Source organism: Pelodiscus sinensis, chromosome 10 (genome assembly GCF_052426305.1).
Source record: "Pelodiscus sinensis isolate ZL-2025 chromosome 10, ASM5242630v1, whole genome shotgun sequence".
Taxonomy (NCBI): Eukaryota; Metazoa; Chordata; order Testudines; family Trionychidae; genus Pelodiscus; species Pelodiscus sinensis.
In genome coordinates, this window is record NC_143061.1 from 52092762 (window position 1) to 52110166 (window position 17405).

The 17405-nt window shown below is 43.2% G+C and overlaps 1 protein-coding gene across 2 annotated transcripts in view; it reads left to right on the forward strand.

The window, feature by feature from the left end:
* STAG1 (STAG1 cohesin complex component) overlaps positions 1–17405 on the forward strand; it is a 296109-nt gene that overhangs the window by 240440 nt on the left and 38264 nt on the right. For both annotated transcript variants that reach the window (XM_089780890.1, XM_089780891.1), the window contains exon 24: positions 12589–12681. In XM_089780890.1, coding sequence (XP_089637016.1) covers positions 12589–12681 — 93 coding nt within the window. The remainder of the gene's footprint in view (positions 1–12588; positions 12682–17405) is intronic.

Sequence of the window (17405 nt, forward strand, 5' to 3'; positions counted from 1 at the left end):
AGAGGATGTGCAGTTGTATGAGCTCCCATGTTGTGGCTTATGTAGTTAGGCCCTGCGATGGAGTCACTTGTATAGATATGTGGACAGAGTTCGCACCGGGTTTTGTTGCAGGGGTAGGTTCCTGGGTGGGTATTTCTAAGGTGTGATGTGTGACTGCTGGAAATGACCACAGATCAATGTGTGTTAGGGATTATTCACTTCTGATGGGTAATCCAATTCCACCTTGTCAAGCATCAATCGGGTCATAGTAATGCATGAATTCATCACCTTCCGGGTTTGATTGTTGCAACCCCATTTAATGGGAGTAGTGCCAAATTGATGAAGCTGACAAAACTTAGACTCCTGCATTTTGTATCAGTTCATCTGTTGAGTAATACGGATGGCTATGAACATATTGCCTCAGTGCTCTACCCTTTACATTGGCTCTCCAAGACTTACAGAGCCAAATTCAATGTCTGTCTTGGTAAGCAGAAACATCCACCAGATTGTCCCAGATCTGAGAGATCATCTCTTCTTCCTTGATCATGACTTGCAATGACAGCTACATTCCACCAGAATTATGACCAACTGAAGAGACGACTTTCTTGAGAGCGGGACCCAAATTTTGTAACTCACTTTCAGAGAGAGAAAAATAGTCACTAGCCCCACAGCTTTCAAAACTAATTGCAAAACCTATTTACTTCTGTTACCACAGTATATCTCCATGTAATCTTCACACACAGGTGGAGGAGAGAAAAAGATGAGACAGAAAATATATTCCACTTTTCAAGCTGCTCTCACTCGAAGGGAAAGCAAGAAGAGAAAATGTTTGGTAGTTTGTTGTTTTTATGTAATTGAGAGGTGCTCAGTCACTGCAGTGAAGAGGATCATATCATAGATTTTCCCTGCTTGCGTTTTGACCACTGTCCCTCACCAGATTCTGCACACATTAACAGAACATTATGCTATTCCTTGTGTGCTGCAGTCCTCTCCTTTTTGCTAATTCGGTTCTCGGTGTGTCCTTTAAGAAAGGCAGATGCCAGTTGCTTTATAAAGCAGTGGTTCTCAACCTTTCCAGACAGCTGTACCTTTCAGGAGCCTGATTTATCTCACGTACCCCCAAGTTTCATCTCACTTGAAAACCACTTGCTTACAAAATCAGACATAAAAATACAAAAGTGTTACAGTACACTGTTACTGAAAAATAGCTTTTTTTGGTCTCGTTTTTACCATATAATTATAAAATAAATCAATTGGAATATAAATATTGTACTTACATTTCAGTGTACTGTATCCAGAGCAGTATAAACAAGTCATTGTCTGTATGAAATTTTAGTTTGTATTGACTTTATTATTGCTGTTTATGTAGCCTACACTAAAGTCAGATAAATATCTAGATTAGTTGATGTATCCCCTGGAATTCCCCTACATACTCTCAGATTTATATATACCCCTGGCTGAGAACTAGAGCCCTGCAAATCTGTGCATATAGACTTTATATCCCTGGATATTCACATTGGTGGACGTGGATGCAGCTATCTGTGGCTCATTTTTGCAGAAATGTATGTGGATATAAACTTTGTCTCTAGAACCTTGCAAATTTGAGGATATCCAAGGGTATCTGCAGCGCATTTTTGCAGATACGGGTGCAGATACGTGTACAAATTTTGTATTTGTGCAGGGCTTTATTGAGAATGGGGCTCACTCGTAGCCTTTCCTCAAGAAGTCATCTTTTCTCATTGGGACTCTAGCAGATCATTAGCCTGAATCAAAACTTTCATTTTTGGTTACAGAGATGAAAAAGGTTATGATCAGACAACCCTGAATAGCTTGACTTTGTCAGGAAGCATTTCTGTCTGGGTACTGCACAGAGACTATTTATTGTGCTGCTCGTTAATCTTTACCTAGTGTTGGGTCAAGATTTTGTGCCCGCCTAATATTAGCTGTATCAGCTGCCTTCCATATTCTGGATATTTGACCTGCCTGTGTTGCCTGTCCCTGGGTTGCTTTGTGATTTTCTCACAGGAAGATTGTAGAGAGAGTAGTGTGGACAATTTCTCTTCTGAGCTGAGAGCCCACATGCGAACTACCACAGAGTTCTTTGTTGTCACCACCTTATTCAGTGGTTGTGCGAGGTCATTAAGAAAGCCATTGAATAAATATGCTGAATATGTTGTTAACACACAGTTGCTGTCCATCTTGCCCAGACAGAGTGTCCTCCTGGTGATTTTGCCAGAATCGATGAGAGCATCTCAAGATGAAGCTCAAAGTATTTCATTTGCATTTATGATGCATTCTCAATTGTTTATAGAAACTAATTTCTGAGGTGATTTTTTTTTAACAGTGCTAAGCCCGTGTCTGTATTCTGTTAGGGCACATGTACAAATAGTTATCAGCATATCCTTCAGATTAGCTTGCCATATTATAACACTCTATTCTCAGAGGGATAGCCATGCTAGTCTGTATCTGCAAAAACAACGAGGAATCCTGTGGCACCTTAGAGACTACCATATTTATTAGGGCATAAGGTTTTGTGGAAAAACCCACTTCATCAGATGCATTGGAGTGGAAATTGTGTATATCTATATAATACACACACACATTAATATAACAAAAGAAAGGAGTTGCTTATCAAGTGTAGGACCAGTGTTAATCAGGCCAGTTCAGTCAGGGTTAATGTGGCTCAGTGCAGTTGAAGCGGAGGTATGAATAACGAGAGGGAAAATTTCCTTTGTAGTGAGAGAACCAATCTAACCAATAAATTAATCCTATTGACTACACACATTAATCAGAGGCAGCAAGATGTGGGGGAGGTGGGAACCGGTGCCCATAGGGAGCTGACTTTTAAGCCGGCTCCCCATGAACACCGGATCCTGTGTAGTGGTCTGTCCCTACCCCACCCAAAGCTGCTGCTTCTGATAGAGAGGCAGCAATGCAGAGGATGATGGAGCAGGCGGGGGAGCTGGCTTAAAAACTGGCTCCCCATGAACACTGGTTCTGTGAAGCCCCCTCATTCTGCCCATCTCCCACGCTGCTGCCTCTATCAGAAGTAGCAGCCTGCAGGTTTGGGGGAGTTGCCACAGAGCAGCCTCTGTCTGTAGTGGGCCCAGGCTTGCTGCAGATAGCATCCCACAGAGCAGTGTCTGGCACAGCCTCTGTCCGCGGTGAGCTTGGACCCCCACCTCCGTGGACAGGGACTACTGCTGTGGAGCAGCCTCTGTCCATGAGGAGCTTGGGCCCTGGTGGACAAAGGCTGCTACCATCCCATGTCAGAAGCAGCAGCGCAGAGTGACGGGGCTATCTGGGGGTGACTGTCAAATCTGGTAACCACAAATTTTTCATGAGGTTATACAGTTATTCACCTAATCAATATCTAACATCCATACTCGGCTGCCACGCACTAAAGGTTTTCTAATGCACACTGACCTACTGCTTTTTTTTGTTTTGCCACAGATTGCATAGACTGATATCCAAAGATTTCCTTTGCTTTTTTCATTTTTGAAATTTTCATGTTTCTTTTTGCTACTTTGTAACTTTTCAAAACTTCTCTAACTTTGGAAAAAGTTAGAGTTTTCCTTTTGCTGCTCTGTAACTTTCCACAGTTGAGGAAAATGTTATAGAGTGGGGGTAGGAGGGGGGAACAAATTCCTAAACATTATTTATTCTGTTGCATTTTGTGTCCAAAAAAAAAGTAAAAGGGATAAATCTTTTTTCCTTTTTCTTTTTCCTTTCAAAAAGTCAGGAAAAATAGAAAAATGTTAATTATAATCTTCAGTCTCTGTACTGAACTCATAAATATTTTATGGAAGCTAGGGCTAGAATAAAGTCATGTCAATATTTTAAGAGAGTAAACAGTAACCTGTAACAGTGACCTGACTATCAAATGGTTGGCTAGTCTAATATTAATCATAGGCAGAGTCATGGAATGGCTGATACGGTTCTCTACCAATAAACAGTTGAAGGTCAAAAATAAAATTAATACCATAAATATGATTTAATAGAAACAGACAGGCTTGATAATGCTCTTAACAAGATTGTATATTTAGCTGTTAAAGATAACTATACTGGCATAATGTATTCTGGCTTCTGTAAGAGTATATAAATTTACTGGTCTGTATTCAAGGGACAAAGAAAACCTCCTTAACACTTAGATGTCAAAAGTAACTGTAAATGGAGAGCCATCATTATCCAATGAAGTTGTTTCTAATGAAATCCCACAGGGATGTTATCAGCCCAGTACTATTTAATATTTTTATCAATAACCTGGAAGAAAATAAATAATTTAAAGACTGCAGATGATACCAAGATTGGTGGTGAGTAATGAGGTCAGGTCATTGATACCGAGTAATGTGGATCTCTGAAGAAAGGGTTGGACAACAGGCATTTTAATATATCTAAATACAACAACATACATCTGAGAACAAGAATGTAGGTCACACAGGATCGGGGACTCCATCCCAAAAGCAGGGACTCTGACAGTGTTTTAGGGGCCATTGTTGCTGGTCAGTTGAACATGAGCTCTCAATGTGATGCTATAGCTGAAAGTGCTACCCCAACACTTTGCTATGTTAACAGAGGAATGCTGAGTAGGAGCAAAGAGGTGATATTACTTCAGTATTTGCAATTTGTGATGCTGCTATTTGAATGCTATGTCCAAATCTGGTATCCACACTTGAAAGTCTGTTGGTGCAACAGGAACAATAATAGGAGGAGAACCCCATCTCAACAGAATTACCAGGGGAACAACTCCTCCAAAGTCCCTCCAGGCCCAAAATAGGCCTTTGGAAGGTGCACCCGAGGGCAGAGCGCCAGACCTAGCAGATCCTTCCCGTTTGTTTTCAGACAGACTATCCCACTTATTCCATGTGTGGGCCAATATTACCTCAGACTATTAAGTCCGCCACATGGTTGGGGTGGGATATTCCCTGCTGTTTCCATCCCCACTGCCTTCCCATCTCCCTTTCCCATCCCTCTTCAGGGACCCCTCTCCATGAGCATTTCCTGTAATAGGAGGTCTGATGGCTCATCGAAGTAGGAGCGATTCAAGAGGTCCCAGTGGAGTAAAGGGTAAGGGTTGCTACTCCCGTTATTTTCTTATACCAAAGGCAAAAGAGAGTCTAAGACCAGTCCTAGACCTATGGAACCTCACCCATTATATGTGAAAAATGAAGTTCAGGATAGTCTTGCTGGCCACCATAATTCCCTGTCTGGATCCTGGAGACTGGTTTGCTGCCTCCGATATGAACAATGTATATTTCTACATTTCGATAATTCTGTGTGTCAGATGTTACCTCAGATTCACAGTAGCGAATGAGCACTATCAGTTCGCAGTGCTCCCATTTGGCCTGTGCACTGCCCCACGAGTATTTACCAAATGTATGGTGGTGGCAGTAGCCTACCTGTGCAAGAGAGGGGTCCAGATATTTACCTGTTCTCTTAACAGATGTCCTTTGAGATGTGTTGGTCAAGTCCATTGCAATACCCACCCTTGTTCCCCACTGTCAGAGTAGCAGGCAATAAAGAACCAAGGGAGGGGGTGGTCGGCAGTGGTATATATGCACTAATATAGCAGTGCCACTCTCGGGGTCTCCACAGCTGATCCTATAGGAGCTCTAGGAGAAAAAGTTTCCAACACAGCACGCATACACCTGATTGGAATGGATGTGAACAGCACATTTTGAAGATCACCAGTTATGAGAACAGGTAACTGTCTTTTTTTTCCCCCTGTGCTCTATAGCATCTAGTAGCCACTGTGTCCCTCTGCCAGTACTGGTACAGTACAGGGGGAATCAGTTACTTGTGATTCTTCTGTGCAAGAATTGGACAAGGAGCATATCAACAACCACTGGCTTCTTCCACTTCGTTGCCAGATTTCAGAGTCTGCCTTGTCTCCATCAGACAACTTCAGAGAATACCAGGATTTGTTAAAAAGAGTAGCTGCAGTTGTATATCTAGCCACAGGAGGTGCAAGAAAAATCACACAGATTAATGGCTTTCGGGTCTCCTTACTCTGTCAGAGAGCTGACAAGTTTTTTGCCTGAAACAAGGGGAACCTGCCATCCGGGGAATGGAGTGGCAGGGGAGGACACAGACCCACTCGCTCCTCTGCATCCTAGCCCAGGGCCCTAGTAGTGGCAACTCTGGCTGCCGCAGAGTCAGTTGGGATCCTGGCCGCAACGCGCTGACCAGTTCACTTCCATCTCCTCAGCTGGACATGGGTCAAGTACCCCTGGGCTACTTCCCAGTTCCCCCCGTGGACATACTTGGCTTGATCCCCCTCCTTCAGGTCTGCAGGGAATGAAGACTCTGGTAGGGTTTCAGTTGGCTCAGGGTCTGGGTCGATCAGTGGTCCTGTCGGTCTTGGCCAGCCTTCTGGGTCTACCCGTGGTCCTGGCCAGTCTTCTGAGCCTGCCAGTGGTCCTGGCTGTCCTGGACAGTCTTTGGGGCCTGCCAGCAGTCCTGGTGGCCGAGGCCAGTTCTCCTATCCTTGGTGGTGTGGCCGAGCCTCCGGTCAGGAACTTGGGCAAGGCATCTTCCCCCATGGCTAGGGCCAAACTGAGCTCCTAGTTCTTTACTTTATACTTCAAGCCCCACCTCTCTGTTTCCTGGAGTAGGGGCTGGGTTGCTCTGGCCCTGCTCACCAAAGTATCTTAGGGAGTGCTTCCCTTTCCAGATCAGAGGGAGACCAAACTCCTTCGCTACAAGATGATAACAGATGGATCAAAGTGAGTGAATATGCTAAATAAAAGAAAATGCACCATCTAACCTTAATACTATAAGAAAATTGCTACATGCAATTTCTTACCCTAACAATAGTTCAAATAATCTTTTTTCAAAAGCTAGGAGGCTCATATCTTGGCCCTGATCCTTCCCCCTCTTCAGTCTTAGATGTTACTAGTAGTCATCTGCTGGTAAACAGGGAGTGTCCTGGGGTCTGGCAACTGCACCTTTTGTTTGGCTTCCTAACTATAAATAGATTTTGCCCCAGGTGGGAATCCTTTATGTTCAGTTTCAACCCTTTCGGACTCCCATGGAATAGTACCACATCCAAAGTGGTTTCTAGCATCAGATGATCTAGCCAGATGTCAAGTCTTACAGGAAAATCAAGACTATTCACAGATCATTATCCTGGGTACCGGATAATTAAGTTCCCTGAGTACTACAAATGGCCTTCATTAGCACATCTAGATATATAAACAGATTTATACTTCAGATTTATAACTTCACATACAAGAATGATACATACGCGCACATAGAATATACACATTCAGAGTATTACACTTTTTTCAGTGACAGATTATCTGCCTCATTTTGCATAAAGCATATTTGAGTCAAGTGTATTCATATTCAAAAGCATATTTCTGTAAAGACTATGGGGATACATCACAATCTGGATAAGACTAAATTATTCAGGCCAGCTTTGCAGCTATTCAGTGCAATTTCAGAGAGGCCATTCAATGTCTCCTTAAAGAATCTTTCTGGATTACAAGCTTGATAGAAGATTTGTCTATGCTCTCATTTTGTGGGTACAAAACTCCATAAAAAGGGGTGGCTCATTCAACTACATCACAGGCAGTTTGTGAAAGCTTTCTGGACCAGATGCTCATCATTTACATTTGTAAGGTGGCAACCTGGTCTTTGATCTACTTTTACTTCCCATTATGCCATCGCTCTTTTGTCTATGGAGATGGCAGATGTGGACAGGTGGTTTTACAATCCCTGTTAAAGTAGATGCCAAACCTGCCTCTAGCTCAAACTGTGTGTCAGTCACCTACAATGTGGAATGGACATGGGCAGTCACTTGAGGAATTAAAAACAGTTACCTGACATTCCCTAAATATTGTTTTTGGGGAGTATTACACATGTCCATTCCACCCCCTGCCTCTCCCACTGGAGTCTCTCCAGGAGAAAGGAACAGAGTTAGGGACAATGGCCCCTTTTAACTGCATGCGCATGTGGAAGGCAGCTGGGGGTGCTCATGTTGCCCTCATGGGTGCTACTGAGCAAAAATCCTTTGACAACTGTGCGTGAGGCACAGTGGAATGGACTTAGGAAACACAGATCCCAAAGAACAGAAGTTATGGAAAGGTGAGTAACAATTTTTCTCAACACCCACATGTACAATTCCATCAGTTGTCCCCCAGAACCACCAGTTATCCATGGATTTCCCAGTATACTATTTATTGCCAGTGAATCCTTGTTTCTCCAGTCCAACAAACCTCCATGCCTCTAGTCTCCAAGTCATTAATTCCTGTTCCTTGGCCAGTACATTAGCAGTTATTTCTACAAAACAGTCTTACCTTTCTAGCTCCCCTCTCTGCAGATGATTAGGATATTGTGATCATGTTGAGTTGATGCATGTTTCTTGGTGTTTAACAGATTTTTCTTGTTGAATTATCTTGGAACCGAGTTCTGGATAAATACTGTGCAGGTTTATTTTGTTGTCTTAAACTATTTGTGAACTTTTAAAATTTAAATTTAAAATTCCAGCAGTTGTAACTGGTATTTGGATTTAAAAATACCCTGGGTGTGATGATAGTATATTGTTGTTGTTCTTACTTTTTTTCAGAATGATACCTAGATCCTTTTTTAGAGGCTAATTATGCTAGGTGTGATGCAGATAGTGCCTCTCTAGAGAGCTCCTTATTTTCTTTTTATTTCCTCTCTCTTTCTGCTTGGAGAGCTGTAGCCTTGAGTGTTCATGAAATTATTTGTCACTTCTGTTTTGTGTTAATCTTTTATTAATAGATTGGGAATCGGGGTGTAATAGATTATTAATAATAGGGGGAAAATACTAACGAATCCCCCATAGTGGCATTTAACTTCAAAAGCAGGACCTACATAAACACTAGAAAGCTAGTTTAAATGAAATTTAAAAGGAACACTCAAAAGAGTGAAATCCCTGCAAGTTACATGGAAACTATGTCAAAACACCATAATGGAGGTTCAAATTAAATGTATATTGCAAATGAAAAAAAAAACAGTAAGAGGACCAGAAAAAATCTACTGTCTGTAAACAAGATAGAGGCAAAAAGGCATCCAATTTTTAAAGAAAGTCAAATACCAGTGAGGAATGTAGAAATGAGCATAAATTCTGACAAGTCAAGTTTAAACATTTATTTAGGAAGCCAAAAAGGAATTTGAAGGGCAATTACCAAAAGACCAAAAACTCAGGCAAAAGATTTTGAAGTACATCACAAGCATGAAGTCTGACAAACAATAGGATTCCTGAATAGTCAAGGTTGTAAATTAGTACTCAGAGGAGGTATGGCCGTTCTGGAGAAGCTAAATGAATTCTTTTCATTGATATTCGCTGCCAAGCAGGGGTGGGCAATAATTTTTTGCTTGGGGGCCACTTTGGAAACTTTTTAAGTGGTCCCAGGCTGCACAGAAAGGGGCGGGGCATCAAGCAGAAGGTGCGGGGTCACGATACTTCTGGGTTTCCCACCCCCAGACAATGATTGGTCTGGGGGTGAGAGAGTGCTTCCCTCCCACCCCCAAGTTCACTCTAGGTGCCCATGCCTCTGGTGTGGGAGACTTCCACACTCCCCTACCTCTAGGCCAATTGGGGTCTGGGAGCAGGGGAGCACATGAAGCCTCCTCCGCTCTGCCCCTGCCCTTGCCTTGTGAGCAGCACGTGGTGCTTAAAAGCACCATGTGCTCTTGGCTGGAGGGGAGGAGGTTTTGCGTGCTCCCCTGCCCCCAAAGTATTCATTTTATGTGACATGTCTGAAGAACTATCCCAAACTGAGGTTTCTATAGAGGAGCTTTTGGAAGCAATTGATGAACTGTAAAAAGTCACAAGGACCAGATAGTATTCACCCCAAAGTTCTGAAAGAACTAAGATAGGAAATTGTAGAAGTATTCACTGGGTTATATAATTTATTGGTTAAATCAGTCTCTGTACTAGATTACTGAAAGATATCTAATGTAGCCCCATTTAAAAACAAAAAAGGCTTCTGAGGCTCTCTTGGCAATTACAGACCGGTATGCCTAACTTCAGTATCAAGCAAATTGGTTGAAACTAGACTAAAGAACAGAATTTTAGACACATAGATGAGCACACTAAGTTGGGAAAGAGATCACGTAACTTTTATAAATGGAAATCATGCCTCATCAACCTAGATATAATTCATTGAGGGTACAATAAGCACGGGGATACCAGTGATCCAGATGATATAATGAATTGGACTTTCAGAAACTCTTTGACAAGGTCCCACACCACAAGCTCTTAAGCCAAGTAAACTGACATAGGATAAGAGAGAAGGTCCTTTTATGAATCAGTGACTAGTAAAAAGATAGGAAACAAAGAGTCGGAATAAATGGTCAGTTTTCACATTGAAGAGAGGTACATAAGGTTCCTGAGGAATCTATACTAGAATCAGTGCTATTCACATATTCATAAATGAACTGGAAAACAGGTGGGAGGTGAAGAGAGAGGTAGCAAAGTTTGCAGACAGTTCAAAAAATTATTCAAGATAGTGAAATCTAAAGTGGACTACAAAGAGTTACTAAGGGATCTCACAAATTGTGTTACTGGACAAGAATATGAGTGATGACATTTGATACTAATAAGTGCAAAGTATGTTTCCCACTGGAAAACATATCCCTTCCTTCCAGCATTATCTGCCTCTCCCCAGCTTAGTGTCATCCACAAACTTGCTAACAGTGCAATTCATCCCCTCACCCAGGTTATTAATAAGATACAGGCAGTCCCCGAATTACAAACGAGTTACATTCCAAGCACTTGGTCGTAACTCCATGTGTTTGTAAGTCGGATTACATTCAATGACGTATGGCCGCGCTGCTCGTAAGTGTGGATTTCGTTCATAACTCGGGTTCCAGCTGTATAGGTGGTTGCTCATAAATACGAACAATCATAAATTGATGCATTCGTAACTTGGGGACTGTCTGTATTGAACAAAACCATCCCCAGAAAAGACCTTTGGGGAACTTTGCTTTATACCTACTGCCAACCAGACATCAAGCCTTTGATCACTACCTGTTGAGCCCAAAGATCTAAACAGCTTTCTGTACACCTTGCAGTCAATTTATCCAATTCATACTTTTTTAATTTGCTGGCAAGAATACTATGGGAGACCATATCAAAAGCTTTGCTAAAGTCAAGATATATCATGTCCACTGTCTTCCCTATATCCACAGAGTCAGTTACCTCATCATAGAAAGCAGTCAGGTTGGTCAGGCGTGACTTATCATTGGTGAATCCATGTTAACTATTCCTGATCACTTTCCTCTTTTGCAAGTCCTTCAAAATGGATTCTTTGAGGATCCTCTCCCATGATTTTTCCAGAGATTGAGGTGAGGCTGAGCAGTCGGTAGTTCCCCGGATTCTCCTTCCATTTTTTTAAAGATAGGCACCACATACACCTTTTTCCAATCATCTGGGACCTCCACCAGTCGACACAAGTTTTAAAAGATAATGGCCAATAGCTAGCTCTGCACTCATATCAGCCACATGCACCTTTAGATGCATTCGATCCAGCCCCATGGATTTGTGCATGTCCAGCTTTTCTATATAGTCCTTATCCTGTTTTTCACTACCGAGTGCTTCACCTCTTCTCCGTACTGTACTGCCCACTACAGCGGCCTGGGAGCTGACCTTGTATATGAAGATTGAGGCAAAAAAAGCATTGAGTACTTCAGCTTTTTCCACATCATCTGTCACTAGGCTACCTTTCAGGGTCCCACACCTTCTCTGACCACACTCTTATTGTTAACATGCCTGTAGAAACCTCTCTTGTTACCTTTCATATCCTTTGCTTACTGCAATTCCAATTGCACTTTGGCCTTCCTGATTATTCCCCTGCATGCTCAAGCAATATATTTATATTCTTCCCTAGTCATCTGTCCAAGTTTCCACTTTTTAGAAGCTTCCTTTTTGTATTAAAGCTCACCAGTGATTCCACAACTGGAATGCTGTATGCAGTTCTAGTAACTCCTTCTAAAAAACTTACATGAAAATTGAAAAAAATATAGAGAAGGGCAACAAAAATTATTAGAAGTATGGAACAGCTTCCATATGAGGAGACGTGAAAAAGACAGGGACTGAAATGACTGAGGGGGGCATTATAAAGGGCTATAAAATTATGACTGATGTGGAGAAAGCAAAAAGAAGGTATTTTTACTCCTTTACCTTACACGAGGACCCAGGAATCATCCAATGAAATTAATAGGTAGCAGATTTAAAACAAATGTAAGGAAGTGCTTTTTCATGCAAGCACAGTCAATCTGTGGAACTTGCCAGGGATTTTGTGAAGCCAAAACAATAACTGTTAAAAAAAGAAATAAGTTTGTGGAGGATAGTTCCATCAGTAGCTATTAGCCAAGGTGGTGAGGGACACATCCCCATGCTCTGAGTGTCCCTAAACCTTTCATTGCCAGAAATTGGGACTTGATGACAGAGGATGGATTATTAATTGCCGTATTCCATTTATGCCCTTTGAAGTTTCTGGTACCAGCAACTGTCATAAAAGGGGTTACTGGACTTAGATGGACCATTGGTCTGACCCAGTATGTCTGTTTTCGTGATCTTATGTTCTTATGGTCTTTATTTAAAGAATATTATTTCTTTTCAATGTTTTTTCCCAGGAGGACTTGTTGGTATTGAGGAAAACTGTGAAATCCTTTCTGGCTGTCTGCCAGCAGTGCCTATCAAATGTCAACACTCCAGTCAAAGAACAGGTAAAAGAAATGCAAGCACGTATTATTTAGAAAATACTGGTGGATTATTTAAACGTAGCAAAAGTAAAAAAGAGGTTTTTATTAGCTCAGTCTTGTGATAAAACAAATTTCTGCACTATTCCTTTTAATAAACCAACTTGTTCAGAGAAATGTATTCAGGATACGTTTACCCTACGAAGTTTCATCACTGAAACAAACGTTGACATGCAAAAGTCACCAGAAGAAAAGTTGACAAGTTGACACTTGCTCCCTCTGTCAGCATCAGATCGTGTGTAATGTTTTAGCTCTCTTGTCGACATCATGAGAATGAACTTTGGATATTAACCCACAGTGCCGTGTGGCACCCTCTGTTGTTCAGTGTTGTGGGAATAGGGAACAAAGTATGGTGCATCTTGGGATTGTGTAAAACATCCCGTCAAGCACTGCTTTGTTTCCCAGACCTCTCAAGTGCTTCCTGCTTCCTTTTGCGCCATTTTTTTCTGCGCACTCCAGCATCTGCTGTGAGAAAGCACAAATCCCTCATTTCTCTCCTATGCTCTGTTAGGTGTTGCGAGGATACCACACATCTTTTGCGCAAAAGTATCCTTGCCAGTGTAGGTGCTCTCTTGCGCAAGAAAGCTCCGATGGCCATTTTAGCCATCGGGCTTTCTTGCGTAATAAATCAACTTGGATGTCTACACTGGCCCTCTAGCGCAAGAATACTTGCGCAAGAGGGCTTATTCCTGAGCGGGAGCGTCCGAGTATTTGCACAAGAACCACTGATTTTGTACAGTACAAAGTCAATGTTCTTGCGCAAATACTCGCAGCCAGTGTAGACAGGCAGCAAGATTTTGCGCAAAAGCGGCTGCTTTTGTGCAAAATCTTGCCAGTCTAGACGCACCCTACAAGTACTGTAAGCATGGTGAGTGTACGGGAATGGAGGTGAGGGGATGATGGGTGTGCACCAGGCTTTGCACAGCTCACAGAAACAGCCAGCCTCACCTCTTCACGCCCCAAGCCACAGCCACTTACCCTGCATCTCATCTCCTGCTCCCTATGGAGCAGCTGCTGTGACTGGCTATGCACCTGAAGAGTGGAGAATAGTTCCTGGCTGCCTGCCCCACCAGGCAACCCTGCTGGGAGCACCACACTTCACCCTCCAGGTTAGGTCTTCATTTTGCTGACTCCATGCCCTCTGCAGTATCCACACAGCTCTAGGTGGTAGAGGTGGGGTCACAGCTGAGGACAGTGTCCATCTCCTTATAAACTGCCAAGTCTTGGATGCAGCACTGGAGCAATGGTTTTCCTCCCGCACATTATGGTATGCCTGCCTCACCTCCTTTATCTTTGCTCTGCAATGCAGTGTGTCCTGCTCATAGTCCTTTTCACACTAGTTTTGCGAAATCTGTCCATATATGTCCTAATTCCTCTGGGTCACTCGGAACTGGGACTGCACAGACTCTTCTTGCCACACTCCAAGCAGGTGTAAAAGCTCCACAATGGTCCAAGGTGCAGAGTGTTTATAGCAATAGCCAGTCCTAATCACCTGGGAATACTCCCTGAGACCACACTGAGCCAGCCAGCAGGAAATGTAATTTAAAGTTCCTGGCGCTTGCAAGGGGAGGGCAGATAGCTGTGTACCTGGCTGCAGGCTGCTTCTACCTTTCCCATTTGTTTGATCAAATTGTTTTCCCTTCTTATCTAGGATTGCTTTTTACTCATTTTAAATCAAGAAAGCCGCCTTTTGTGATTGTCAAATTGTGAGCTTTTAGGTGCATCTGATAAAATGTTCTTAAACAGCCCCAAATTATAATTCAGGTTGTTTTGTCTAAGTTTCTCCTCTCAATCAGTTGTAATCATGATTGTTTTAAACACTGGAAACTTGGGCCAGTTAAAGTTCTGCTTTTTAGATGCTCCATGGGCATTTCACAAGAGGTAGCATCTATCCTCCACCATGTCCCCCAGATTGAATGTGCTTATGATAATTCATTTTGTCTTTCTACCAGCTATAAAGAGCTGGTAAAAGAAGTGTTCATCCTGATGTCTAGTCTGATTTGGTATCTAAGATGGATGTTCAGCTGATTTTGTGCTTTATCTGTGCTTCAGAGCTGTGAATTACTCAAAAGCAGCTAATAGTATTTTTGATGCACAGTAATATTGCCTTCCCTCCTGCATGCTCTGTCCTTCCCTACAAGATGTATCCGGTGATTTTAACATTCCAGTCATGACTCATCCCTCTTTTTAGCGCCTCACACATTCATCCTTTCCATTAATAATATCTTGAATATGAGTTACGTGTTTGTATATCGTCATTTTGCTTCCCCCTTAATACTCTACTCTTATTTGTTGCTTGTTGAATGTCCTCCTGACTAGTCCATCAGCCTTGGTTCCCCTTCTACTAATAACTACTACGCACCATACTGTGGTGATTTGGGGAATAAGACAGAATTTATTAATTGTGTGTGAGAATATGAATTCTTTATATATGTATTTATCAGCCTACAAACTCCATTTTGGACAAGGGGTTCTTTACCATCTTGTGGTCCTGTTGCTTCTATGTTGGCCTACAATTCTAAAATGATAACAAAAGACATCTGTCGACTTAAATGACCAATCACTGAAATGTGCAGACAAATTGAACGCTAGACAAAAGACTGGCTCCCACCCAGGAGAACGGGTTTATCAGGGGGATCAGTCACCTAGCAATGAAGTCTGGGATCACTTGTTGAAGCTAAATAGAATCACTTGACAAAGAAGATTGCAAGGTTATAAACAGCAAAAGTTGCTGTACTGGCGCACTCCCTCTCTGGATATTTTTATCAGTTTAAGATGAGGGAAGATGTTGCATGAGCTAAATTAGGCAGTGGGGCAGAAGGACCTGACCTCAGATGGTCGGTCCCCCAAAAGAAAGGATGAGTTAGAGAGGGAAATGCCTGTAGGGTTTATTATTTTGGAGCGGGTCTTTGTATTTCTTAGGTGAGTAAAAAAACACAATAATGTATTGAATGTCTGTGCAAAGTGTGTGTGTGTTTTGGGGTACATTTACAACATGGCTCTACCATTAAACTGTGACCCAGCAGGCTCACACATTCAGTGGAATTCTGGCTGAGGCTCTGTTTTAGCTGCAGGCAGAGTTTTAGTGTTTGTTCCAGAGGCTGGGCAGCTGGACTTGTGCTTGCAGCTCTCAGGTGGGAATTTTAGACAAAGAATCTGCAATTTAAAAGTGCCTAGGTCAGGAGTGGCCAGCCTGTTACAGACGAAGAGCCAAAATAGTGGTGGATACAGCGCAAAGAGCCGAGGGGAAAAAAGTTGAGCCAAAAAAAAAAAAAAAGCCCCGGCTGCCATGTGTGGTCAAGGGGGGGAAAAAAAAGAGCAGAGCAGGCATTGCCCTTTTAAGGCTGCCTTTCTGAAGTCTGCATGGGACACCGCAACTCTGGCTCTGTCTTTTTCAGACAGAAACACACTGCCCCTTTCAGAGCCACAGGTGCGGGAGCCGCAATTTTTTCTTTGGAGAGCCGCTGGCCACCCCAGCCTAGGAGCTCCAAGACTGGGATGGTCTCTGTTCAGACTCTAGAGCCAGGGACAGGGGAGGACCTCCAGCCCAGGGCCAAATGTGGCCCCAGACTTGCCTGGATCCAGCCCTTGAGGCTCGCAGCTCCTCCAGCATCGGGGAGCTGGGCTGGTGCTCCAGTCCTGCAGTCTCCCTCCCGCCCAGGCCCTGCACTCCCACTCTGCTCTCGCACTTCACCTTCCGCTTAGCTGTCCCAGCCCGCTCCTGCAGCCTTCCTCCCAAACCTCACACTCCAAGCCCGCTTGGCAACTCCCTCCCACACACTACACTAATTTTTGGCCCTACTCCAGGGTGACCCACAAAATCTATTAGCCTGGGGCTCCCTAGGCTCTGGTGTGCTAGGAGAATGTGCGGAGAGTCTTTCTGCTTCTCACTCAGAGTGAGTTTGTTGGTTTGATTTTTTGCTTCTCACTTTTGTGTGGCTCGCAACTGATTTTTCTGTGGGTCAGTGGACCCGCAACACAAAAAAGGTTGCCTATCCATGCTGCAGAGATTGAAAACATCTGCATATCCAGACCCCTCACAGCCATCTAGCGGGCTGCTAGCAGTATGAGCGTGACTAGATCTGTGACACACATGCGTAGGTACAAGAAGTAGAGGTGCATGGGGTCCTGGCCAAACTCTCCTGCTGCCTATCGTCTTGATCACCAGCTCCAATGCTGCTCAGAGATTCTACTGCCAGCCCCAGATCCCAGTTGGGTGCCAGTGCCACACCCCTATGGCTGCCAGCCCCAGGGTCTGGATCTGCACATGGGGGGGGGGTCACACAAACTGGCCCCATATGTGCAGTCCTGGCTGCCAGCCCCAGGTCTCGAGGGTGGTGAGGAGCACAGATGGATAAAAGGGAAGATGCAGTTCCACATCCACACTCCAAAAATTTCTAGCACCATTGCACATGTGTTGTCCTCTCTCCATAAAATGTGACCCAAAGTTCCACATAAATAAAGACTGCTACTTTTAAACCCTACTTAACTGACCAACAGTTCACTCCAGTATCCTCTGTCTTATTTTGTTCTATAACGAGAAGAATCCTAGAGAAGAGACTGTGCATTTACCTTTCCTTCAGCTCCCTTGCAAAATCCCCAAATAAGGAAAGAGCTGCATCTATTGCAAAGTCTGAATAATCAGTTTCAATGATTAAGGCCTAAATGAGGTCAAAGTGAATTCAGATTGC